Source organism: Phymastichus coffea, unplaced genomic scaffold (genome assembly GCF_024137745.1).
Source record: "Phymastichus coffea isolate CEN01 unplaced genomic scaffold, Cenicafe_Pcof_1.1 PCOF00018, whole genome shotgun sequence".
Classification (NCBI taxonomy): Eukaryota; Metazoa; Arthropoda; class Insecta; order Hymenoptera; family Eulophidae; genus Phymastichus; species Phymastichus coffea.
In genome coordinates, this window is record NW_026706829.1 from 3,412,404 (window position 1) to 3,439,348 (window position 26,945).

Genomic DNA, 26,945 nt, shown 5'->3' on the forward strand with positions numbered 1-26,945 from the left:
GTACACGAACCTTTGCCGTGGAAGCCTCTCGAGCTTCAGAGGCTCGACCCGGACTACTAGTTCGTAAGAACTGGTGGCCCGGGTGGCTTCGCACCGGCGGGTTACTCGGCCGACGAGAGAAGGCGCGAACACGAGGAGCGCGTGAACGCGGGGCGGAGGCGAAATCGGGGCCGGCTCAACCTATCCTCGTGCAACATAGAATCGCCGCTGCACTCGCGGGACCCAATGCCGCCGTTTTCGGCTCGCCTGATCGCGGACGTTGCGTCAATTGACCCCGACCAACGTACCGGTGCTTCGGCGAGTCGAGCGGCCAGTCACGTTGTGGCTCGAAGGCTTGGGCCCTGCGGGAGTGGTGTCGGCGCTATGGAGGTGGACGGGCCGTCGATGCCCTCGCCGTCTCCTCCGCCGCCGTCGCCGGTCCTCCCCGTGCCGACTGTTGAGCGCGCCTCGACATCATCAGAGGCGTGCCCACCAGTAAGACGCGAGGGTGCACGCTCGGAAAGGTCGTTGCCGATGAATACGCCGGCTAGAGTAGGCGCCTCGAATCCTGAGGTCAGGCTTGCGAGAGGAGTCTTTCTCTGCGGGTTGGCTTCGGTGCCGTGGGACGATCAACTAGATCTCCCACCGTACCGGTGTTTCAACTGTCGGACGGGCTCCCACCGCAGGGCTGACTGCACGAGGCCGCTACTCAGACGCGACTTCTGTCGGAATTGTGGCCGTTTGGACACAATTGTCGATAGCTGTCTGCATTGTAGCCAGGCGTATTCACGGGAGCAAGCGCAGTTGCGAGTGATTCGGGACGCCCCGGCCTCGGTCTCGAGTAAGCCGCCGGCGAGTGTGGTGTCTGTCCCACAAGACAGGCCCACGCCACAGCATGCTCCTCGAGAACCGGAGCCCCAAGTTTCGGTTCCATCGACAGTCGCGACGGGAGTGGCTCGGAAGAAACGCCACCGCTCGGGAAAGGCGTACCGCGAAAGGCTGGCCCGTAAAAGCTCTCGGCAGCAGGCGAGCGACGTTGAGTCTCGGTCGCCCAACGGGTCGAGTTCGCTCCCAGCGGAAGTTTCCCCGATGGAAACATCGGAGGCGACCCCGCCGGTAGCAGCTGTCGCGAGCGGTCAACGGCTCAATGGTGCTGGCTCTCTTACCCCGGTGGCGGAGGAATTAAGAGCCCACCGCCTTAAGTATTTGGAGAGGAGAGATTAGTCTCCGAATGAAAGGTATGGTATTCTTTAAGAGGCGGATACGTGCGTGTGGCGTCTTGGTGCGCCGTTGATTCGATCGGGTTGTGCGTTAATTAAAAGTTCTTTATTGGATTCATTTTTTTTTAGAATAATCGTTTAAATCACGCATTGCTCTTGTGCTTGATGTTGTAAGACTTAGCTTGTATAGATCGGTCATTAATTCGAATCTTCGTTTAAATAATGAAACTTGGATTAAGCTAGTTTAAATATTATAAGTTTATGTATAAGCTATTTTTAGTTTGTAGCGTTTGACCGAGCCGTGAGCCGTTTGCCGGAAAAGAGAGAGAAAGACTTAAAGAGAGGTAAGGCCTTGTCTCCAAGGAAGAGCTTCGGCCTTCGGAGAGGCTGTGACGGTGTAGGCTGGTCATAGCCTACACCGTGTATGCCTGTATTCTCTCTCTCTCTCTCGGGCGAAGGCACGCGGCTGGTATCAAACGCACGTTATTATCACGTGCCTGATGCCTGCCCTTTTTTTTATTTTCAGCAAAGCACGAGAGCGGAGGGCGAGGCCATGGACGCGACGACGCGATCGAACATTGAGAGTGCGAGAGAAAGAGAGAGAGAGAGAAGCTATAGTCTAGTGGTTGGGCTTAGCGCGCGGCACTTGTCGCGACCGGCATTGCCGCGTGCCGCCGATTAGGAGGAGAGTGGTGGGAGAAGGCGTGAGTAGCCGGCTCTCAGACACTCGCGACAGTGACGCGCACGCACGCGAGAGTAATCGGCCGCATTAGTTGGTGACCATCGATGTGAAGCCTGCTCCTTTGTTTGGGAAGTAGTCGGCAGTCCTCGACGGATTGGCCGGGACGGATTCTCTGCCAGCGACGCAGCAGTCAGTAGATTTTCCTGCAAGAAGCCATCATCAAGACAGTACCCGACAGGTTCTTCTGCCAAATCGCCGGCTACACCGCAGCCAAGGGTCTTCCTGCCAAGCCGCCGGTGGGATACCTTCTAGACTGCCAGCGACAGCGACGTTCGCCGATATCGGTCAGGTCATCTATTCCTCTCTCTCTCTTTATATCTCTCCTTTTTCTCGGCGATTTTCACGGTTCGCGTTGCTACGCCAGGCTTCCCCGAGCCGGTGTAATTTTCGGCGGTGTTTAATATAAGTTGTCGTTTGAGCCGGTTAACGAGGTGACATGGCGCTAACGTGCTGGTCATCTCGTTTAGAGTAAGTTTGCGTGTTATTAGTAATAAGTGGTTTGTACTCTCGTCGGCACTCGAGGTAGTGCATTTATAATAAATGGTTTATCAACGAAATTGAGTGTGTGAAATTATTTTGCCTGCAGTTCTCCTTTCTGCTTTGCTTGGAGCGATACATCGCCTCCCTTGCCTTCCCCCTTTATAAATAATTGGTAATAGTGGTGAATTTATCGGCATTGCAGGCCGACTCTATTACACGTCCAGCAGGTGTCAGTAAGTAACCGATAGATTCATGAGGCTTTACTGTTCACGTTTCTATCTGGTAGAGGTCGCTCGAACACTCTGGCGCGAAGATATAAACGTAGGCTCGATACTTTCCGGACAGACCTCGTATACTCAGCTCTCGTATAAAATAAAATTAATTTTTTTGATTAGCTAGAACTCCCAAATTGTAATGCGGTTTAATCCTTCCCGAATTCTTAGTGCACTTGTATATAGCTTTATATTCTAGTTATGCTCGATATTTTTAGCATTTTCTTTAGACAACATCATAACCTTCATTGACATAAGTTTTGAACCTCCTTCATTTTTTATGCATATTTATTATTAACAAGTACTAGGTATTTTAAATACTGACTATGTTATATTTTGAGTTGGCTATTGTACAATACTCAATAAAATGTTTTTCCACTAAAGTAACACCTGAAAAAGATAACATAGTGACGGCAATGTTGCGACTACAAACTAATTGTGTGTGTACTTTTTACATCTTTGATGGGAGGAGACCGACAAAATAAGATAGATATATGTATAAACCGAGTGATAAACCATATAATTATTAAAAGTATAATATTACATGTAAATATATGATGAAATTATTTTAAAGTCTTATTTATTTTCATTACCATAAAAATGATAAATCGTATATAATTTTTTGAAATATTTTTATTGATTTCAGGAATTTTTTGCAACTCCATTACTCAAGTTGATAGGATTTACACTGTTTTCTCAAAAACTACTGCTGTATCAAAACTATTGATTCGAAAATATGGCAGAGGCTAATAAGTTAAAACTACCATCGCATTATTTCAGTGTCTTAAAAATAATATTTCTAGAATCTTATAAGACATTCATTAATTTATAAGTCAAGAATAGAATATTTTTGTGCAAGTAATGTTTATAAGTATAAAACAGTATAATGAAAGCTTTTCAGAACACGCTCCTCAATTGAGTACTAGTGGCTGTACTAAAACTATCATTTTATCACTTATAGCTTTAATAAGCTTATGCATAAATTGTCTAACTGTTTGGTCAATTTTATCTAACAAAAAAAGAAAGCATAGCTATACAGCAATTAATTTTCTAATTATACAGCTTTCTATTGCCGATCTTTTTGTAACTGTTTTTTGTATTGGAGGTGAAGCTCTGTGGAGCTACACTATATCCTGGCCTTGGGGAAATACTGCGTGTAAAGCCTTCAAGTTTTTCCAAATGTTCAGCCTTTATCTAAGTACCTTTATACTGGTTTTTATTGGTATAGATCGTTTTATTGTTGTTAAGTATCCAATCAAAAATATTAAAAGTGATCTAAGATATCCTCAAATCATTGCATCAATCTGGATTTTCTCATTAATACTTAGTATTCCTCAGGTTAGTTTAAATTGATTTCTTAATGTAAACAAACTTTAAAAATATATCTTCATATGTTCATATTATAAGAGAAAAAGAAATTGTATCGGAATTAATATCAAGGAGAAAATGCATTATAGGCTTAAAAATGAACGTGAAAAATTAATTTTCTTTTCATTTACTCATTTCTAGCTTACTTCTATACTCTAACGGGGTGGATTAGCTGGTACAAAATGGGTTTATTAAAGAACAAACTACCACGATGCAGAGCTAACCGCCGCTTCGTTAAACACGTATGAGTATACGTGTATTCGACTTTACGTTTGATACTTTCGTTCCGACTCACCTTAAGTCACCCGACTTGTGACACTCGATCTATCTTAAGTGTGAGTGACCTTATGTTTACTCCATCTATTCCCTAGATGAAATCGGTTTAAAAATTAACCGTTGATGGATCAGCTAAACTAAAAGAAAACGAAATAAAGTAATGCGGCGAATAAAATCAAAATCGTTTATGACTAATAAATTAGAGTCTTCGATGGGCCGAAGGACTTACGCACGCGAATAGGATTAACAACTTGTTACAATAATACGTGGAGAGAGAGAGAGAGAGAGAGAGAGAGAGAGAGAGAAAGAGAATTTAAAATTCAACCGCGAAAACGAACACTAACGCTCGGCGCGAACGCATAAACGGTCGCGATAGACAAAATACTACCGTAAGTATTTTGTAGCGTAGAAAAAGGGAGGTGCACCTACCTTGTGGTGCAATCACGGTGATCAGCCGTAATTGTTGAAGAAAATCGAATTCTTTCCCAGGAACGGCTGTGCTGGTTTTCCTCGCTGCAAATTGGCTGTTGCTGCACTTAATGCTGCTGCTTGCACAAATCCAAAAAAACAGAAAAACTTTCAACTATCAAACGGCAAAATACAGTGGAAAACTATTTGGCGGTACTCTTACAAGCAACAGCTGAGCCTTAACTGAAAAATTGAACTCTCGCGCGCCCCCTCTCTCTCTTAGATATTCACTCTAATATCGCGAGTGCTACCGAATCACGAACGTATTGATTGATCAAATCGACAACCGTTGCACCCCTCCCCCCTCCAAGTCCTGATAACCCGGACAGGATGAATACCCACAATTCATCGTCATCAGGAACCTGGAAAAGTATAGAGAAAAGGAAACAAATAACTAAAAACCCTTTCCTCTTTTTTAAGAGCTACTTTATTTATGGCCCTCCCGGGCCTACACTATTTCTTGGCTACACCTGATGATCTGTGCTTCGGGTACCGCCAGTGTATAGCCTTCTTCAGGCACCGCTGAGATTTGGTCACCCCAGGCTCCACGCAGATGTAGCAGCCCCTCAGCTGCGAACGAGACTGAGCAGCCTCCCGATCCTGTGTAGTCTGCTCCATAGACCGATAACTGCCGAGCGCTAACTCTTTGAGAGGCGGTGATTGTTACGCCTCCCACCGTGGCGGTCGCACGTCCAGCCTGCGACCTAACCACGATCGTGGTGTCGGAAGCCACGCGCTCGTCCATGTGGACCGTGAGCATCGACCCAGCACCAGTAGCTTCCGGGACTCTCTTCTCTTGAGGCGTCGCTGGGAGCGCTGCGGGGGTCACCTGTCCATTTTTCACTTGCAGCAGAGCCTCTCCATAGACCCCATGACGCTGACCTACTTTTGTCCACGTCCCGAGCAGCTCTTCTGCATTCTGGCGGTTCAGAAAACGTCTCAGGTGCTCATACAGCTGAGACTGGAGTTCTCCTACGAATCGCCAGGCACTCTCTACCTCGTTGAGCCCCAGACGTACATGTCTGAAATCGAGGAGGAGAGTCTGCTGCTCTGGGATACGGGGGTGTTTGCAGACCCGGTACTGTGCCCCACAGGTCTCCCTGGATCTAAGGCACTGCCTCGCACTGTCCGACATCTGGGGTACCCCGGACTTGAAGAACGTACGCTCTCGTCCTTGAGACCTTGCCATCGGAGCATCCTCGACGTCCTCGAGCACTTGGTGCCTTTTCTCTCTAGGTACCGCAAGATTACACGCTTCTTCGATGGATCCTTCACCGTCCTTATCACGCTGATAGTGATACAGCTTCCCACCAACTACCTTTCATGTGGGGTGTGAGTGTAGGTCTTGGTATTGCTGTAAATATCAAGCATCAGTAGTCTCCGGCCAACAATTTATGGCACTCACTTTAGTCCCCTCCTCTTCATAGCCCCTAGACAATGCGTCCAGCACCACATTGAGATCTCCCCTTCGATATTCACAAAATTGGAGACATTACCTTGCAATGCTAGCGCCCGACGCGCTAGTCTTCCCGTGGGATTTCACATACTATAGAGCCATTTTAGGCAACTATGATCCGTGATGACCTTGAAGTGATGCCCTTCAATGTACGGCCGGAATTTCCCAATGGCCCATACCACTGCCAAGCACTCTTTCTCGGAGACTTTATAATTTCTCTCAACACTGTTGAGCGATCGGCTGGTGTATTCGATTACACGCTTCTCTCCATCGACATCCTGCGTGAGAACCGCCCCGATCCCACTGTCACTGACGTCAGTTTGTAGTACAAATTGACCGCTAGGATCGGGTGCTTGCAGTACTGGGGCGGAAGTCGTCGCCTCCTGCAACCTCGTAAAAGCTTGCTCTTGCTCCTCCTCCCAAGAGAAACGTATATTTACAAGTGGTATAAACTTTTCCAAGAAGGCCGAGAAGATACCGACGACGAACCTCGTTCTGGACGCCCCAGCACATCAACAACTGATGAGAATGTTGAAGAAGTGAAGAAAATAGTGTTGGGAAATCGTCGAATTACCATTAGAGAAATTGCTGATGATATTGGCATCTCATTTGGTTCGTGCCAATCAATTTTGACGAGTGTTTTAGATATGAGACGTGTGTCAGCGAAGTTTGTTCCGAAATTGCTCAATTTCGACCAAAAGAAACATCGCATGAGCATCGCCCAAGAGCCACTGAATGACGTCAACGATGATCCAGATTTACTCAACAGGGTTATAACAGGTGACGAAACATGGGTATACGGTTATGACGTCGAGACTAAGACTCAATCGTCCCAGTGAAGGCATTCTGGATCACCAAGACCAAAAAAAGCACGCCAAGTTCGATCAAATGTAAAGGTTTTGCTTACAGTTTTCTTTGACTGCAGGGGCGTGGTGCATCATGAGTTCTTGCAACAGGGTAGAACAGTAAATAAGGAATATTACCTGCAAGTTATGCGCAATTTGCGCGAAGCAATCCGCCAGAAACGTCCGAATTTGTGGAAAAATAAAAATTGGCTTTTGCACCATGATAACGCCCCTGCTCACACATCGTTGCTTGTGCGCGAATTTTTGGCTAAAACCAACACAGTAACGATGCCACAGGCACCGTATTCCTCAGATCTGGCCCCCTGTGACTTCTTCTTGTTCCCAAAACTGAAGAGGCCCATGAAAGGACGGTGTTTTGCCACGATTGAGGAGATAAAGACGGCATCGAAGGATGAACTAAACGAGATCACAAAAAATGACTTTTTGAAATGCTTTGAGGATTGGAAAAAGCGTTGGCACAAGTGCATTATATCCGAGGGGGATTACTTTGAAGGAGATAAAATAAAAATTGATGAATAAATAAATATTTTTTGAGAAAAATAAAAATTCACCTTACTTTTTGATCACACCTCGTACATTCTTTTTCGCTAGGCAGTTTATAGGTTCAGCGATCATGGCGAAGTCAGGTGCAAAACGTCTATATCACGACGTCATACCCATGAATCGCTTTATCTGTTTAACTGTCTGTGGTGTTGAATACTCCAGTATCGGTCGTATCTTCTCGAGATCTGGTCTTACTCCGTCCTGGTTCACGAGAACTCCGAAGTACCTTACTTCCGTTTTACAGATGTAGCTTTTGGCTTTGTTGATGGTTAGACCCGCATTCAGAATCATCTTTAATACTATTTTCAGGTACCACGTATGTTCCTTAAATAACGACGAAACCACAATTACATCGTCTAGGTAAGCAAAAGCGAACAGATCCATATTGGGGCCTATCACCTTATCTATCAACCTCTGGAAGGTCGCCCCTGCGTATGACAGTCCGAAGAGCATTCTCTTGAATAGAAAATGCCCCAACTCTGGTACTGTAAACGCCGATATCGGACGCGACTCTTTCTTTAGGGGAATCTGATGGTACGCATTACTTAAGTCCAAAGTGGATATGAACTTGGCATCCCTTATCCGTCTTAGGATGTCGCTCATATATGGTAAAGGATAGGTATCTGGTTTGGTTATTGCGTTTATCTTTTGGTAATTTACGCAGAACCTATATTTTCCATCAGTCTTCTTTACCATCACCACTGGACTTGACCACCCACTGGTCGCTGGTTCGATTAAATCTTTTTCCATCATATCCTTGAACAACGCGTGTATTTCCTCTCGCATCCTGTCGGATACTAGGTAGTATTTTTGTTTGATGGATCGAGCACTTCCAACATCTATTTCATGCTCAACCCCCACGACACAGCCTAAAACATCTCCTCCATCAGGAATCAATCTTCTGACGAGGTCTTCGATTTTCTCAAGCTGTGTTTCCGTGGCCTCCCACAGTCCTACCGGTGCGAAAAACGCCAAACCATCAATTCCCGACACTTCCATAAGTACTTTTACCTGAGTATCCTTCAGCCATAATTCATATTCATCGGGAGGCAAAACTGCGCGGAACTCTCTTATAAAGTTCGCGCCTACGTAGCAGTACATCGTACACATCTGTAAGCAGTGGCGTAATGGCGACTCTTATCTTTCTTGTGATTTCCCCTACCTTAAAGGGGAACATCACGTGACCAATGATGGAGCATACGCGCCCGTCGGCGAGCCTTGCATCGCCCGCCCTGGTCACATTCAGTCCGAGCCTCAACTTCGATGACAATCTCAGCCCTAACTGACCCATTACTGTAGATGAGGCGTTGGTATCATAGTGTGCTCTAATCTTAAAGTCACCTATGTCTACCCGCAACCACCATCTGGTCTCATCCTCTGGGTCGGATTCACGAGTCTCATCCTCTCTTCCATTTTTCGTGCTTTTTAGCGGCTTTTTCCTTTCACCTGCTGCTACGATGATGGGTTTGTTCGTACTCGTGGACTCCTTAGGCAGGGGAACTTTTTGTGTGGAGGGGCCCGAACCTTTCAGGTCTTCAGGTTGCTGGATAATAATCGAGCAGTCCTCTTAACAATCGAGTCATCTCCCTCCTCTACAATTTGTATACGACCGCCTGGTCCTTCCAGGATAACCACCCCCCTACTCTGCCGAGGGATGACATCGTGCTCTATCGCCTTCTGCTCCGTTGTACTGCTAGGTTCCAGGCTCTCTTTATGCACTCCTAGGACCTGTTTGAATCCCTGGGTCGCCGACAACTTGCTCTTTCCCGTCGACGACCCGCGGCGAGAGGTCGAATTCACTGGAGGCCAGAAGATGACCTCTTCTTTTAGCTCTCCTTGCCGTTTCTCTTGTTGTAATCTGGGCAGAATTTACGGTTGAACCCCAGCCTACCAGAAGCGGAACACTAAAGAGGCTTCGTGAAGTCTATCTTCCGCCTCTGTCCTTCTCGCTGCTCGCCAGGAGATCTGGAAGGAGGTTAACTCCTCCTTCTCCCACGCCATCGGTCTTTGCGCTGTTCTAGAAGGCTGTCCTGCCTTTCTGTGGACATTTTACGCAGGAGTCTCTCTATCCCTTCAGTCGCTTCTCCATCTTCTTATCAGAAGTGGAAGTTTGCGCAGCCGATACCGTTATCTGTTCGGTAGGTCTCCTGGTAGGGTTCTCCACGCCCTGTCCGCGCTGCGGATCTCCCTCCTTCTTAACACGTCCCTTCTCTTCGCTGGCTACTGCAGCGGCTTGGGATTTATTACCATCCGTTCTTTTGCTCGGCTAGTATGCATGCTGAGGGAAGATCGTCGAGTTTGGGTCCGTGAATACGCGTGGACGCGGACCGTAAGACAAATGGGATAAATAGGAAACGGTGCCAGACGATCCGCTTCAACTTCTTTGTCGAACTGGTGAGGATCTCCCGTACTCCTCTTCTTTGGAGGGCTTCCGGTGGGGTGACGTCCCTTCTCCTGGGTACGGGTCTCGGAGGAGCCAGTGTGCTTCCCGGAATCTCTGAGTCGTAGTGGCAGGGGAATGTGTCCTGGAAATCCACATTGCATCTAGGGCGCGGTTGAATCGAGTCACGCTGGGATGAACGGACTGTATCTGCTATTTCATGCATGCCATCCTCCAGCTCTCATATTCTCTGGCGCATGTCCTGCGCCTCCCGCTCTGCACACACCTGATGCCTTGGAGAGTTTGAAGGGTCTCTAGGATCCGCCCGACCAGCTTGCGGTTGCGGTCGACTCTCTCCTTCAGGTACTCTATTTCCCGGAAGGCTTCGCTCAAGGATAATTCTTCTTGAGGCTCCTTCCGGGTTCAGAATTCCTGCGACCTTAGATCCGGGTTGCTGTGTCTCCTCTCCCCCTCCACCTGTTCCTGGATGTGGAGGACTCTCTGAATGATATCATCCTCTTCGTGGTAGCTGGCTTCAACCTCCGAGTCCTCATCCAGACAGGCGAATGTCCTTGACATATTTGTCAAGGTTATTCCCTTCATATTGATGAGTCTCAGAGGATGGTCGCTATGCTCCTCTGCACTGAGGTTTTCCAATTCGTCGCAGATTGTATCGAGCCACGTTTGTTGACTGCGCCTTCTGCGCCCCGCCACCCGTTTTCTACGCGTGTTCTCTTCAAAATCTGCGACTCTGTACTCACCCAGCAACCGTGTCCCTAGCCTAGCCGCCTGTTGGATGACGCTTCCGTCCCTGCGCAGCTCTAGATCAGCCAAGTAGCGTTCGCGCTGTGCGGAGGTTAGCTCTAATGCCCACGTGTCGATTTGGGCTGACAACAGAGCCATCTTACCTCCGCACATATGTAGGATGCGGTCGAAGTTTAAAATTTCGGTCTATTCGACCACTACCGCTTCCTATCACCCAAGGTATAAGCGGGGTATACACTAATTAGTGTTACTACCGTTACTGCCTTTTTTTCAAGGCACAAACTCGCGAGATTATGAGCACGTGCAGTCCTCGAAAACTGTCTAATTATAAGATAAAATATCCTATCTATAGATTGGAGCTCGCCTGGCTAATATTTTCTGAGCTGCACGCTTGGTTCGCGCTCTCTGCTCTTATCGTCGCTCAGATGCTTCCGACCCCCCTTTATCTACTAAACTGTGACTCAAACGGACTAGCACCTGTTAATAACGATTGGGATCGCTTCGACCTACTGATTATTACCGCTTTCGGCCCTAATTTACAATCAATCTACAATTTATAAAAAAAAAAGGTCGACGTGATTCTCTTTTCCCCCTGCAGAATGCGCACCGCTCAAGATCTCACGCTAACACCCGCTAAACCTTCCTAAGTGCTCTCGCGCAATCGTCTCTCTCTCCCGTGCGTCGATTACCTTCGACGCAAAATCTTATTAGCATCAAATGGGTCTTAATACCGGTTGGGCCCCAGGTAACGGGGTGAATTAGCTGGTATAAAATAGGTTTTAATAGGATCAGCAACTTATGACAATAATACTTGGAGAGAGAGAGAGAGAATTTAAAATTCAACCGCGTCCATCATATTTGTAATATATGATGAAGCTATCTTGGATCAAAGGAATGTTTATTCGTCATACAAAATGTTCTCAGAGGGCCGAGATATGGACGACGTAGAACGTGTCAGACACCCCAGCACTATAGATGAAGACGTTGATAAATTGAAGAAAATAGTATTCACTAATCCTCAAATCACCGTTAGAAAGAATGCTTAGAACTAAAACATATAAGTTAGTTCGTGCAATTCAATTTCTACCAAAAACAGCATCGTATCAATATTGCTAAAGAGCTGTTGAATTCTATTTGTAACAATCTAAATTTGCTCCAGAGGATCATAATTGGTAACAAATTATGGGTTCACGATAGATCTTAGGGCATTATTTTGAAATCTTTCAATAATACCCATGGTTGTGTTTGTTTCTGATAGATGTGCTTGTGTGCGTATGCATGCTCCCAATGCCATCGTCACTGTTTTTTCAAGGTGATACGCCGAGCGCGGCACTCGTCAAGCAGCACCCGCAGCAGTAGCAGTGTAATATCTTTATATCGCTGGAATTATTTATTTATTTTAATAAAGTTAAGAGTTCAAGCTTAATTATATCGTGTTCTGTCCTCTCATTTAAATCACCTAGTCCGTCAGGTTATTGGTCTATGACACGCTTCCACTGCGTCGAAAAGAAACAAGGTATTTGTAAAAAGAATTAAATAGAATAGAGTATTCGTGAACAAAAAATACACAGCTTTATCTTTTTCTTCATTTTCGTGTAATCTTTTCGTAAATTAGAGTGGTGCGAGAGTGAAGAATTATTAGATGGTTAAGCAGAGCAATTTTTAGAGATAGATGAAGGTGAATCACTACCGAAATAAGGAAACAGAAATGTGCGCATTTTCTGTCGCGAAACTACAAGGAAAACTTGCGAGCGGGAGTGAAATAGAGCAAGGAAAAATTATCGTAGAATTAGAATAGAGCATGAACGCAAATAATTTAGGAGTGACACAGGGTAATTCTAATGAAAAGTGACAGTTAAATTTAATGTCATAAGTGACAGTTAGACAAAAGATTCGACGCCATGACACCCGGCTAAAAACACGTGTCGACATCGAATATACATACATGTTAGAGCACAATTGATATACAATAATATACTTATAGTAATAATAATTAATATCAATATATGATAAATTAATACGAAGAATATTTACATAATATATAAATATAATTATATCACATATAATAATCATAACAATAATTGTGTGTATGTATGTATATATGTGTTCTAAATTTACAAACTTATTTAAATACTTTCAGTGACTTACAGCATGTAGTTTAGAGATGATTAAGGTCTAATATAATTAAATTTATTATTTAGAGCATACATAAAATTTTGATAAAAACAAAATAATATTAATGCTGTCTTCTATAAAAGTCGAGATTGTTGCGTTAAGTATGGTCAACAATCCATGTGACTTTGACATTCAGTTAGATGATTGACTTATTATTGTAAACGTGAGCGATTGCTCCTCCCGAGTATTTTGCGTTACGTGTGGTCATAAGAAAAGGAGGGTGTACGGGAGCAGTACTGATTGACTTGAAAATTATTTGTCGGTTTCGAACTGTATCTACCGGATATATCTAATAAATATCAGGAAGAAATCTAACTACAACTTATTAAAATAAATGTAACATTCGGTAAACGTTATTCTTTTAGATAATCAATCACGATATTGTAGAGAAGATGGAGGCAATCGTCGGTGCTGACCAGAATATCAGTCAAAACGTGAGGGCTATCGATGAAACAGGTATAAATGTATTAGAAAAATATTATTTCAAGTTTAAAAATACTATATAATAGTAATAGAGAAATAGAGTACGGATTCGTAACTTTTTAAACGCTCAATTAGAGAAAAAACCAAATGATGAATTAGAAAACTATTCTATAGTGCCAACAACATTCAGCGCAAATACCACAAGTGTGGTTTCATTGGAGCCCACGCTTATGTCGAACGGCTTCTCCCAGACATTGACAACGTCTACCCACAGTGCGCTGCCCACAAATACCATCACCACCGAGTTAGCTGCCGCTAGTAGTGGTACAACGCCATCGGGTTGGGTAAACGTACCCACGCCTTCGAGTCATACAACTCGAGGACTTGCAATAACACCAGAGACCCGAGAAAACCAATGGAGTGAGTTTAATGCGGTCAGGACGAACAAGATTCTGGCCACGGTGCAAGAGGTAGCCGACGTCCAGGCTCGCGCTGGACCTAATATGTGAGGTACTTAAGAACGTCAGGTCGATAATGGAAGCAATACTAGAGACAACCCCTTTTCAATCAGTAGTATATTAAGAGATAATAATCGAAATATAGAAAATTAAAGATATATAGAAAATCCAATTAGTCCTAGAGTTATTGTAGAGTCTTTAAATCCTGACGACGGTCGAAATAATCTCACTATTGATATTAGTAATCAGTTACATTAAACTTTTGGAGCATTGGCGAAAACATTGGAGAACACTAATTCTATCCCTAAGGCATTCTTTAAAAGGAACTATATTATAACACTTGAAGCTAATATTAATGTGTGGTTGGACATACTGAACTCAGAATTGTCTACAAAAAAATTATTATATGTGATAGTAGACCCTAATACTAGAGTCGAAAGAATTTTTACAATAGATGAAATAGATTAGTTACAGATATCATTATTAATTACATAGATGAAAACTATCACAAAATAATTCTAAATATAAATAACTATAGAGAATTAATAATTAAAATTAGAGAGCAGAGAAAGATAAAGACCAACACTGATGAGGCAAAAGTGAGAAAAGAGTTGTATAGCATTAAATTAAATAAAAAGGAAAAGGTTTCGGAATTCTTGGACAAATTCGACTCCATCATAAGAGAATATGAATTATGCGAAGCTATATAGCCCCGAATTAGAGAAATGGAAATAATGATAAAAAAATCAAAAATAGAGGAATGACGTTAGATTAAATGAAAAACTTTATTTGACAGTTAGAGTCAGATCTTAGAAGCTCGGGCATTCTACAGGGGGCATCGGCAAGCAAGGTAAGAGACGGGTCGGCTGGTGCTGTTTCCGGTGGGATCAACAATTGTTTTAAGATGTGACAAACACAATGTTGATCACGTATCTAACACTTGCCCGCTGGTCTAGTATCCTTAGAAAATTCGCGGATGCAAGATTCGGTATCTATTTAAATTATAAGAACCAGATGACCAGAAACACGATGATTCCGTATTTACGACTGGCTATTATGAAAATCCTAACTGGCTGATTCAACTAGAGGTTAAAAGCAAAGCAGAAATACAGATAACCAAATCTATGATACATATCCGCGTAGAGCGCAAATGATTACATTAGAAGAAATATTCAATTAATAACAATATTCAGGAGTAGAGAACCGTATTGAAAATATAGATTCAGAAGTTGGGAGGAGCTAAATTCAAGCGAATTCCGAAACCCAAATTCAGTCAATATAGAGACTTCAAAAATTACACATTAGATGGCCTAAAAAATGACAAACCCATTGATGATCTATTTGCTCCATGTGTATTAGAAAAAAGATACTCAGAAAAATTAGATTAAGGAATGTTATGAGATGTTAGGTTAGGTCATCCATCTTATAATTATATACTAAAATTGCAAAAGATAAGTAAAGAAATTAATAATGTTACATTTAATGAAAATATTTAAAACTACGAAGTTTGTATAATGTCTAAGATAAGTAAACAACCTTTCAAAGAAGTTAGACTGTCTGAAAAACTACTTAACGACTATGAGAAACTGGTGAGAAAAAATTTTTCAGCATATTATAATGGAATCGTTAATGCCAGAGAATTTACTGGAGATAAATCTCAAGAAATCATGGAACAGAAAAAAATTAGAATCGAATTTTTCAAATCTCCATACACCTTCTCACAACTTTATTGCTGAATGGTACAACAGAACAATATTGGAAAAATTGAGATAATGATAGATTAATGATAGATTCAGGAATATTAAAATCATTATAGAATATTGTGCTAGGAGTAGCCGTAGATGAAAATTAGGCGTTCTGAATTCATATCTTATACCAAAAAGGCTTTTTTCAGAAAATAAGAAAAAAAATATTAAAGGAAACCAGTGACTTAAATTCCTTCAGAATATTTTTTAACAACCTGTAACGGAGAATATGAGACCGTTCCCATCTAGGTAGCTCCCAGAGACGTTCCCACGACTGAATAACGCGTCGAGCATAAACACGTTGGGATAAGGAGTGATACAGCGGCGAATAAACACAACAGCGGATTAACACACAAATCCTTTACTTGTCAACAATCGATTACAAGACGGTGATCTCGCGCTTATGTACTACGAGCGGCACAATAACAAACGCGAATACGAAGGGAAATCGGTGGCTGGTCAGCCTGCCAATTCCCTGTCTAAAACTAAAAATTACAACAAATGCCCAACAAAACACTTTCCGCCATTATTTCGTCAACGGGGTAGCCAGCAGATCTGCCATGCTACCACCTATCAGCTGGCGCCCAAACATGCAAGAGAGAGAAATAAGAGATCATGGCACCGACCTCGACCTTCAGCCTCTCCGACGGCTAGAGCGCTTTGCAGTGTGATGTCACTGGTGCGCTCCTTTCCGCTGACCGCCTTGCTGGTTTTTACTGTCGTCGCTGTTTGTCCTCTTACTCGTCTTCTCCCTCGCTCCACAAGACTGCTACCTCAATCCGTTGTTTCGCTCGTTGATTGCTGTTGTTGTTTTCACTGCCTCTCGGTTGCTAGGTACTGCAGCAACGTCGATACTGCTCGCGCGCGCACCCGCGCACCTCGCCGGTTACCCACACGTACCGATGCTTGGTATCCTTCGGGACACGACTGGGCGCGACCCAGCCACACACTCCAATACTCGTCCGCGCACCGGGCGTGTCTCCGAAAACGAACGCGTTGACGAGGTCGCGGGGCCAACTTCGGAAAAACCGTTCACTTCGGCTTAATCCGCGCGTGCGACTTTCTCTGCACATAGCCTAGCAGAGACTCTCCCAAATTTTCGAGCGCTCTCCCTCTCTCTCTTCTTCTGCCCCATCTCGATCGCTCCAACCGTCAGTTCAGCCTGTGTATAGCACCTCGTAAACAAAAATCCAAGCATGAGTGTGCGTACCACACGCACTCACTCTCAGCTTGGCGCGGCGCACGGACATTTGCGAGAGTCACACGGATGAAATCGGCCTAGCCGAGATTCTCCGTTACAAACCTAAGAAAGGTATCAAGGTAAAACGAGATTATAAAGCAATGTTGAAAGAAAAGGCGAATCTAGTAGACAATAGTTTTGCTTTCTTAACTCGGTACAGCGAAGTTGAAGTGGTAGGTGAAGATGAAAAATAATTTAGTTTAATGGACACAGTGAATTCATACCCCACTTACTTTAGAGAAGCCATAGAAAGAGAGGATAAACAAAGCTAGTACCAAGTGATAAATGATAAGTTAGAGTCTATGAGAGAAAATGAAGTTTTGAGTATAGTAAATAGACCAAAAGTGACGACAAATAGTAATAGAGCGAATATAATAGCCAGTAGGTAGGTACTAAAGAAGAAAGTAGATTCTGATGGAAATATTACAGTTAAACCTAGATTGATGGTTAGGGAATTTAAAGGTACTAATGAATATGAAATTAGAGAAACTTATGCTCCGGTATCAAGAATTTGCCATAATTAGAGCCGTGATTACAATAATTAATAAACTAGATTTCGAAGTTTCGCAGTTAGTTGTTAAACAGCATTTTGAAACGGAGAATTAGAGGAAGAAATATATATTGAAATACCAGAGAGAGTACAAGTAGATGAATACACGAAAGAAAATAAAGTTTGAAATTACATAGAGCTACGAGGGTGGTCCGATAAGTACTTAGCCTCACCGCCCGATGGCGCCACTCTCCCAAAAGAAATATTCTATCACGTAGTACAACCTTCTCGATGTTTATTGTCAAGATTTCAGCCGGATCGGAGTTGTAGTTTATTTTTGAGAGCGTGTTAAAGCAAGTGTGTCCGTAGATTTTTGACAAATGGAAAAAGAGCAGTATCGGTCGGTAATTCGATTCTTGTTTTTGGACGGGATATCGCGCAGCGAAATCAAAAAGCGCTTGGATGCTGTGTACGATGACTCTTCTCCTTCGATGGCGACCGTCAAAAATTGGTTTAATGAATTTCAACATGGTCGCACGTCGATTTTTGAAGAGCCACGTCCAGCTGCTCCGAAAACGGCTACCACGGAGGATAACGTGACAAAAATTCACGATCTCCTATTGGCAGATCGACGATTGAAGGTGCGCGAGATAGCTAAGATCGTAGGCATCTCAAAAGACCGCGTGGGTCATGTCCTGCATGAAATTTTGGGCATGAGAAAGCTGTCGGCGCGATGGGTGCCGCGTTTGCTCACTCCGGACAACAAGCGCAACCGTGAGACAACTTCAGAGTAATGTCTGACGCTGTTTAAGCGCAATCCAAAGGAGTTTCTGCGTCGTTTCGTGACAGTCGATGAAACATGGATCCACTGGTATACACCAAAGACTAAGGAACAGTCGAAACAGTGGACTTTACCCGGCGAAAGTGCTCCGAAGAAGGCAAAGACTGCCTCATCAGCCGGAAAGGTGATGGCCACCGTTTTCTGGGATTCACAAGGTGTGATCTACATCGACTACCTGGAGAGGGGCAAAACGATCACAGGACTGTACTATGCCGAATTATTGGGCCGATTCGACGTCGAATTGCAGAAAAAACGGCCCCATTTGGCGAAGAAAAAAGTGCTCTTCCACCATGACAACGCACCGGCTCACACCTCCGCCGTCGCCAAGGCCAAATTGGTCGAATTAGGCTACGAACTGCTGCCCCATCTACTGTATTCTCCAGATTTAGCCCCGTGCGACTTCTTTTTGTTTCCAAACTTGAAAAAGTCACTCGCCGGGCAGAAATTTGAGTCGAATGAGGAGGTAATCGCTGCCACGGAAGCCTACTTTTCAGACCTCGAGGAAACGTATTTTTCAGACGGGTTAAAGAAGATGGAGCATCACTGAGCCAAGTGTATCGAACTAAAAGGAGACTATGTTGAAAAATAAAACGCCACTTTTCCAAAATTTTCGTTTTTCTTTTGTAGGCTAAGTACTTATCGGACCACCCTCGTATATGAGCAAATTCCCACAATTTTTAAATTTAAGTTACTCCATGATATTCGGGCTATACTAAGAGAAAATGGAAATTAGAAAACGGTTTTTTGTTCGAAAAATGATGACCATAAATTTCCAAATAATTTTTTTTAGACCATCAATTATAGCTACATCGCTATAACTCGAAAATGTATGCTTTTTGCAAGGATTTTATATGTAAGTCGCGATAAAAATCCGTTTCTTTGTATTGTATAAAAAAAAGTTTTAAACAAATTGCTTTAAATTTTTTTTTGGGTTCATTTTCATCACATTATTGTGATAAATCAGTTCCATGAATGTGCTTCTATCAGGTACAAAATAAATTCTAATGTTAGTGTAACTCACTTTATAAAAATTCGAAAACGTTTGATAGAACTCATATATATATAAATAATTAGTGTGTTCTACTCCAATGTATAAATCAATTTTTTTTATACCTATGCCTTGTCAATTCTCTGAGTTAAACACTTAAGACTTAGAGTAGTCGGTGCGCTGTTCATGTTGAAAAAAGACATTTTTTATTGGCACAACAAAAATACCTTCTAGATTGATGTATAACCTAAAGCCAATTTATATTTATTTTTTTTATTTGAGATTTAAACGGTGCTTAAGTTGCATATTCATTGCATTGACTGGTAAAATGCAATTAGAAAAATTTGCAATTATAAAAATCAATATAGTTTACCTGTTAATAAAAATCATTTGATATAAAAATGTTTACTATGTAAACAAACACTGAAAGTCGTGCGGAAAATAAGTATGTAATATTAGCACAGCGATCGCTCTCACTTTATCTTTATAATGGATAACATTAGTGCTAAAGAAAAAAAGAAACTATTGAAGCGTGAAAAAGTAAATGCCAAAAGAGAAATAGAATGACAAAAACGGCAAAAACGTGTAGACGACCTTCGTGAATTTAACGAAGAAAGAAGACAATAACATCTTTCAGATGGACAGTAAGTGTGAAAATTTCGAAAGTGAACATTACACCCGTAATATTAATAATTGTGATAATTACACCCGTATAGGGACGACTCCTAAGATCAAGATTACTAATATAATTATTACACCCGTAAAATACACGGATCAAATGATCTGATTTACATAATTTTGTTCATTTAATGTATTTGTGTATTTTAGTGTGAAAAATATAGATGTTTCCGAAGACCTGGATGAATCATTGCATAATGAAATCATTGTTGATAGCAGCAATAGCTGACATAAAAATATCACAAGAAGAAGTAAATGAAACAGAAAGTCCTCTTAAATAAATACTTCTTGACAGCCAGGCCAGTGACCTTGACAGGGACGACTCAAGTTACGATGTTTTCGATGGTGACGTAGTAAACAATGAAGCCTCCCCAGGTATTGTTTTACAGCCATACCTTGAAGGTGCTCCAATTGAAAGCAATAGTCAAGAAGGGTACGAATATAACTCTTTGGAACAAACGCGAAAACAAATTAAAACAGTGGAACTTTCTTTACGCCTGTCGAATAATAGAGAAAGGAGGCTACGCAGAAAAATTGAACTTAATTATTAAAAATAAGAATAAACAGCGTGATAAATGGAAAGTTCAATATTTTAGAGAAGTAGTACACACAGTAAAAGATGAAATTTTGAGCAAAGTGAAAGAAATTGAAAAAAAAAAGGTGAAATAGAGTTTAGGAAGCATTTGTTAATTGGAAAAGTTTTGCAGGCTTAGTTGACTGATAATAAATCTAATATGAATACAGAAATTGAAAAAGCCATTTTTGCGCGAATTACATCAGGTAAAATTGTAAAGAAACATCGTTGTCTGAATAAATTATCTAAAATTAATAATTATTATTATAATAAAAAGGTCAATAAATATATCCATTGGATTCTAATAGAAAAAGAATACTAATTAGGAAAACATTATCTGATGCGATCACTGCGTTTTTAGAGAGGGACGAAAATTCATGTGTAGCACTGGATGTCAGAGACGTTATAACTAAAAGTGGAATTACCGAATAAAACGCTATCTAACGGATACACTTGATAATATACATAAAAAATTTTCTATTGCAAAAATTTGCACATTTGAATATTATTTCAGCTAGAAGTTTATATAAGTTTGTTTGTGATTATAAAAATAAAAAAGGTATGTACAGAGTATGTCCAAAATGTGATAAAAAAGCCGTAGAAGATACTAAATATAATATGAAAACATATTATTATAAGTAGGTGACTTCAAAAGAGCATCTCATCGGCAAAAATAATAAAGTTTTTGACGTTTCTATCACTTTGAAAACTAACATTTTCTCTACTATTTCAGAAATGATCCAAGAACTAAATTCATCCCTAAACTTATTCTTGAAACATTCTTATGATATTAGTTACCAGTTGTCATTTTCTCACGATAACAAGTGTAATTTGAAATTAAACGAAGTCTAAATAGTCATTGATTTCTCAGAGAACTACGTATGTAAATACGCAGCAGAAATCCAAGCTGTACATTTTGGAGCTTTTCAAAAACAGTTAAGCCTCCACACGGGAGTTTTCTATTACAAGAAAAGTTTGTACGATGAACCGGAGTGCGTTTCTTTTTGTACTGTGTCGGAAAATTTAAGGCATGATGCCACTGCTATTTGGGCCTATTTGCAACCAATTTTCAAGCTTATTCAGCTAACTGTACCAAATGTATAAAAAATTCATATTCACAGTGATGGTCCCACGACACAGTATAAAAACAAAACAATTTTCCATTTGTTTAGACAAGATTGTGAAAAATTTCATTTGAAATATGCTCCATGGAATATTTCGTCTTCAGGGCATGGAAAGAATAGGGCTGACGGAACTGGGGAGGGGGGGGAGGGCAGTTGAAGATTTATGTGATAACTTTGTTCTAGCTGGAAATGATATTATGTCGCAGATGATGTAATTACTGCCGTTCATAAATCTGATAAGAAATAGATTCAAATTTTCAAAGTTACACTTGATGAAATAGAAACTATTGATAAGATTGTTGAGCTTAATTTAAAATCTGCGCCAAATTCTAACAAAGTTTTTCAGTTATTTTGGAATGCAGAATATCAAAATGCATTGTTCTTAATTCCCTCGCATACAATTCATGTTTCACCAAGCTTTCATGCACTTATCTTCCACTTAAACCATCTAAATGGAATTTAGTCGATGAAAAAGTTCGAAAGCTAAAAAAACAAAAGATAAAAGCAACCAAAAAAAATATAGTTGAAAATAATTAAATTTAGTATTATTGTTATAATTAACTTTTATGAATTTTTGAAAATAACCAGATTGAATATTGTTGTTATAATAAATGTTTGTAACTGTTGTAGTTTTTTCAATAACTGATTATATTATTATTTATATAATAAATTGTGACGGTAAACGTCAAATTAGCGCTAATTTTCTAACCTAATTGCTGTCTGCGGGGGGCAGCACTTGTCGGGAGAAGAAAAATGTAACGACGGAATTCGGCACACGAGCAGACGGAACGCGCGCGATTGAAAATGAACCAGTGAGGGACTAACCATCATCACGTTCGCCCGTGGTTACGACGCCAGCTACCGATACGCAAGCCGCCAAGATCGAAATTCGCAACAAAAGTGTCCGAACTAGAGCCGAATACCAGTGACCGCTGTTACCGAGTTGTCCGGAGTGCTGACCTGAGACAGTGGAAGTGGTGCCGTCGCCTGCGAAGCCGAACGTCAGCGTGCAAGGTGTTTCGCCATCGAGGGCGAAACCACGCGTGTGCGCGTTCGCTATCCGCGAGTGTCGGAAGACAGACTTTTTCCCGCAGTGAGCGTGCGAATCATACTTCTTGTCTCGGTACGTCTGCTAAATATAGGTAAGCTGGCCAGCTTAATTTCGCGGTCGCGATACAATTGTTACTCCGCTAATCACTCGAAGCGAAACATGCATGTAATAGCTCTACGGATAAAGAGCAGCGAGCGTCCCGACACTGCATGTTGTTGTCGAGCGAGCGCCGATGTAAACGTGGGCCGATTCTAATGTAGCATTTGAAAGATAATAAAAGTTTTCGTACATGATATTTACAGTAATTTCGGAGCGTTCTTTCCGTATTTGTAGTTAGTTGGTTGACTGACACCCGTTCTCCTTGCTCTCCGACTCCCGTATTGAACATAGATAATTGCGTGCGCTCTTCGATACGAGTACGCGAATAGAAATTAATTAAACGGTAGCAACCCCGTTACAAAATAAAGTTTACATGTTAATAAAAATCATTTGATATACTTTTTTTTCGATATCTACAAAATTTTAAGTTTGGGTCAATTATGCTACGTATTTTACCAAAAAAAGATTCTAAAAAAACATGATCGGGTATTTTTTAATTTATGCGAGGCTAAAACTGAAAGAGAAAAAAAGAATTTTTAAGCTGTGCCTGGAAAACAAAATTTTTCTTTTCAATTATAAATTTAAAAATTTTTAGGGATTTGCTTATATATAGTTTAAAGACTAGTCCAAAAAAATGGAATCAAAAATTTTCTATATAAATTGAGAAACTAGGTCTCCAAAGAGATATGAATGAACCTTGCTTATTTATTTATATGAAAAATGATATATTAATTATACTCGTTTGTGACGGTAAACGTCAAATTAGCGCTAACTGCCTAACCTAGTGGCTACCTGCGGGGGCAGCACTTACCGGGAGACGAAAAATGTAACGATGGAATTCGGCACGCGAGCAGACGAAACGCGCGCGATTGAAAACGAACCAGTGAAGAATTAGCTACCGATACGGAGGCCACGAAAATCGAGACTGACAAGCTAATTACCTGTGCGCACGAGAGAGATCGAGTTGTCGTCATTACCGAGTTATCCGGAGGGTCGCCCGAGACAGTAGAAGCAGCGTCGTCTCCTGTGGAATCCAGAGTGTGTGTGTGAGGTTTCGCCATCGAGGGCGAAACCACGTGCGCGCGAATTCGCGATCAGCGACATAAAACGGACAGACTTTCCCGCAGTGAGAGTGCGAATCGTTCCCTTCATCTTCGTACGTCTGCAAAATAAAGGTAAGCTGGCCAGCTTAATCTCGCGACCGCGATTGCATGCCTGATAATCAATTTTCCGTGCTCGAGGCGAAGCGTGCATGTAATAGCTCTGCTAACAAAGAGCGGCGAGCGATCCGACACTGTATGTTGTCGTCGTGCGAGCGTCACTGTAAACATAAACACGCGGGCCAATTCTAGTGTAACATTCAGAGAGGACAATAAAGAGTTTTCGTTCGCGATATTAACCAGTGCTTTCGACGTGTTTATTTCGTATTGATTCCACTCCTGTAGATTTGTTGGTTAACTGACACCCATTCCCTCTTGCTCTTCGACTTTCGTGTCTGATATAGGTGATTACGCGTGCTCATCTACGCGATCGTGCGAATAAAATAATTAAACGGTTGTAACCCCGTTACACGTTATATATGTAGATGATATACTATTAACTGGAAATAATTTTAAAAAAATTAATGAAGTCAAATACCATTTGGATTCTGTATTCAAAATGAAAGATAAATTAAATAATTTATAAAGTTAATTAAAAGACTTGATAATCTAAAGAATATTTAAGCATAGAAATAACGAGAGTGTCATGTCGACACTAAGAAAACGTACGTGACGAACCATGATAAGTAATTAAGTGTCACGAGAACACACATGACGGGTTATGATAACTAATCGGGTATCGGTAATTTAACTTCCTGTCGTATCAGCCCGTTCGGGAACATTTGTAAATCTATCTAGCGAGATAGATTAGGATAAGCATGTTCCCCATAATATTTCCACGAATATTACTCACCGCATATTAATTTAGCAAAAACAAGGGAAGGGGCACATCAGCCTATGGTATAAAAAGGCTGGATCAGGATCCGCGATAGCATAAATACTCAATCTCATACTCAAGCTGATACTCATACTCGACAATATATGCGTTAGAGTCTTTGAACTCTTCTTGAAAATCTAAAGATTCTTCCATAATCATATCTATGTTATCATCTGTTTTTAGCAAATCTAATAGTGTCATCTGGAAATGATCTTTGATTTCAATTTCCTTGAGATTGTAATGACTTTCTTGGATAGAGAGAGTTTGGAAGTAAGCCAAAAACATATTTATCACATTTAATGAATTAACTTTCATTTTCAATGCTAAAAATTTATAAGGTGTTCATAAAAGTGTGGATACATATTGATAAAATCTTTTAGACTTAAGAAAGAAATGATCATAATTGATTTGTGAAGAATCGTAGATGCACGTGTTATGCTCTTTGACAATTTTAAATAGTAAAAAGTTATCTCTATTTCTATACTTTTAGGCAAAACTGTTTTGTAAGCATACAAAGAAATAAGCTTGTTATACGTATTCATATAGAATCATAATATAATGCGCGAAAAATCTATATTTTGTATAAGTATAGATACAGAATTCTACACAAAACTTATTTGTTCCAAAACTTTCATGCAAATCAATTTCTCAACTCAACCTTTCTTTCTTTCCATCGAATTCTTACAAGAAATAAACGGTTTGAATACTGGAATAACTATTTAAGCAGTATTGAGAATAATAGTCAAATTAATGTTTAAAAAAAATGGGCAACTGACTCACAACGAAATGTGCAACTCGCCCGCGAGAAATCGTGGCACTGACTGCGATGAAAGAAAATAGGCATTGTTTGTAAATATCTACATATACGCAGCAAAAAAGTATTCTATAAATACGTGTGTGTATATACATATGGCTGCTCGGCAGGACCGAATACGCGACACTTGTATGGAAATTAAGTTAACATCGGAATCTTCATATTTGAGTGTTACTATTATCAAGATCGATGTTACGTGACGGACCATTTTATTTACTTTGTTATAATATGTCTAATTAGAATTTCGCTTTCGGGAGTCCCACTCGTGTCGCACCAAGGCATAGTGATAAAACACTATAGCCAGTAGTACCCGTGTGCACGCCTTGGCGGGAATGAGTGGGAGAAGCTGAGCATACTGCTGCAGCATGCAGAAGCGCGTAAATCAGAGAGAGACAGAGTGTAAGGAATGAGAGAGGGAAACAAAAGTGCAGAAACGAACTGTGAGAGCGAGACCCGGCAGTTAGTAGTGAGCGACCAAGTAAGTAGGCTGCAATTCTTTCGCTACGATATAATAATTAAATTTGTTAGAATTATTAACTCAATAAGAGAGTCTGCCTAAATTGAAATTTAGTTATATTAAAATTTCCATTTACTAGAATATTAAAGTTTGAATTAATCGAAGATCGATTTGATTGAAGTTTGTGTTTATAAAAGATTAAGTCTAAATTTACCGAAGATCAATTTAATTGAAAATATTAAAAAAGAGCTGAGAGTGATTGTTTGAAGCTGCAAAATCGAACAAAAACAGAAATCTATTTTGGACCAATAAAATTATTAAAAACGAAGGAAGACCATAATTGCGTATCGATATAATAATACTAAAGGACCAAATCATTCCAATATCATAATTACGCAGTGAGTACTACTTATGTTGATGTAACAAAAATAATAGACTACACATGGTGAAACGTACGCGTCTAAATTTTTGCATATCTATCCCTCTCTCTCTCTCTCTCTCTCTCTCTCTCTCTCTCTCTGTCTCCACTTGGTACTTCATTTTATTGTAATAATAACACAGGCCGACAAAATTTAAAAAATGGAAAAACCCAGAAGCCAGACAGTACGTTCCCAAACGTTTTTGGTGCGCTGAAACCGAATCTGACCTCAGAATTGCTCCATCACCCTAGGTTTTCGAGAAATCCTAACCTAAAAGTTCAAAAAACACGATTTTTCACTATATTTCGCGTAGTATTACGTCGTAAGCCTATTTTATTTTAAAAAACGAATAATGCTATCTCAAAGTACTACTCTTACCCTTCAAAACCCTTTTTCAGATTTAAAAAATCTTTTTTTTCCATCGAAACATCGTAGATTGAATTTGAATGATTTAGCGATTTCGTTACAGCACGAAATAGTGGCGAATTTCCGAATAAGGAGTTATAGTGTAATTATATGTTTTTTGGGTGAACTGAATCCAAATTTAACGTCAGAATGATTCTGTAATCTCAATTCC

The 26,945-nt window shown here is 41.1% G+C and overlaps 1 protein-coding gene across 1 annotated transcript in view; it reads left to right on the forward strand.

Moving 5' to 3' along the window:
- The first annotated feature begins 225 nt into the window (after positions 1-225).
- The window catches only part of LOC131675287 (gonadotropin-releasing hormone receptor), a 232,557-nt gene continuing 205,837 nt past the window's right edge, over positions 226-26,945 (forward strand). Inside the window, exons 1-2 of the mRNA XM_058954214.1 lie at positions 226-552; positions 3,576-4,031. Of these exons, the coding sequence (XP_058810197.1) occupies positions 226-552; positions 3,576-4,031 (783 nt within the window). The remainder of the gene's footprint in view (positions 553-3,575; positions 4,032-26,945) is intronic.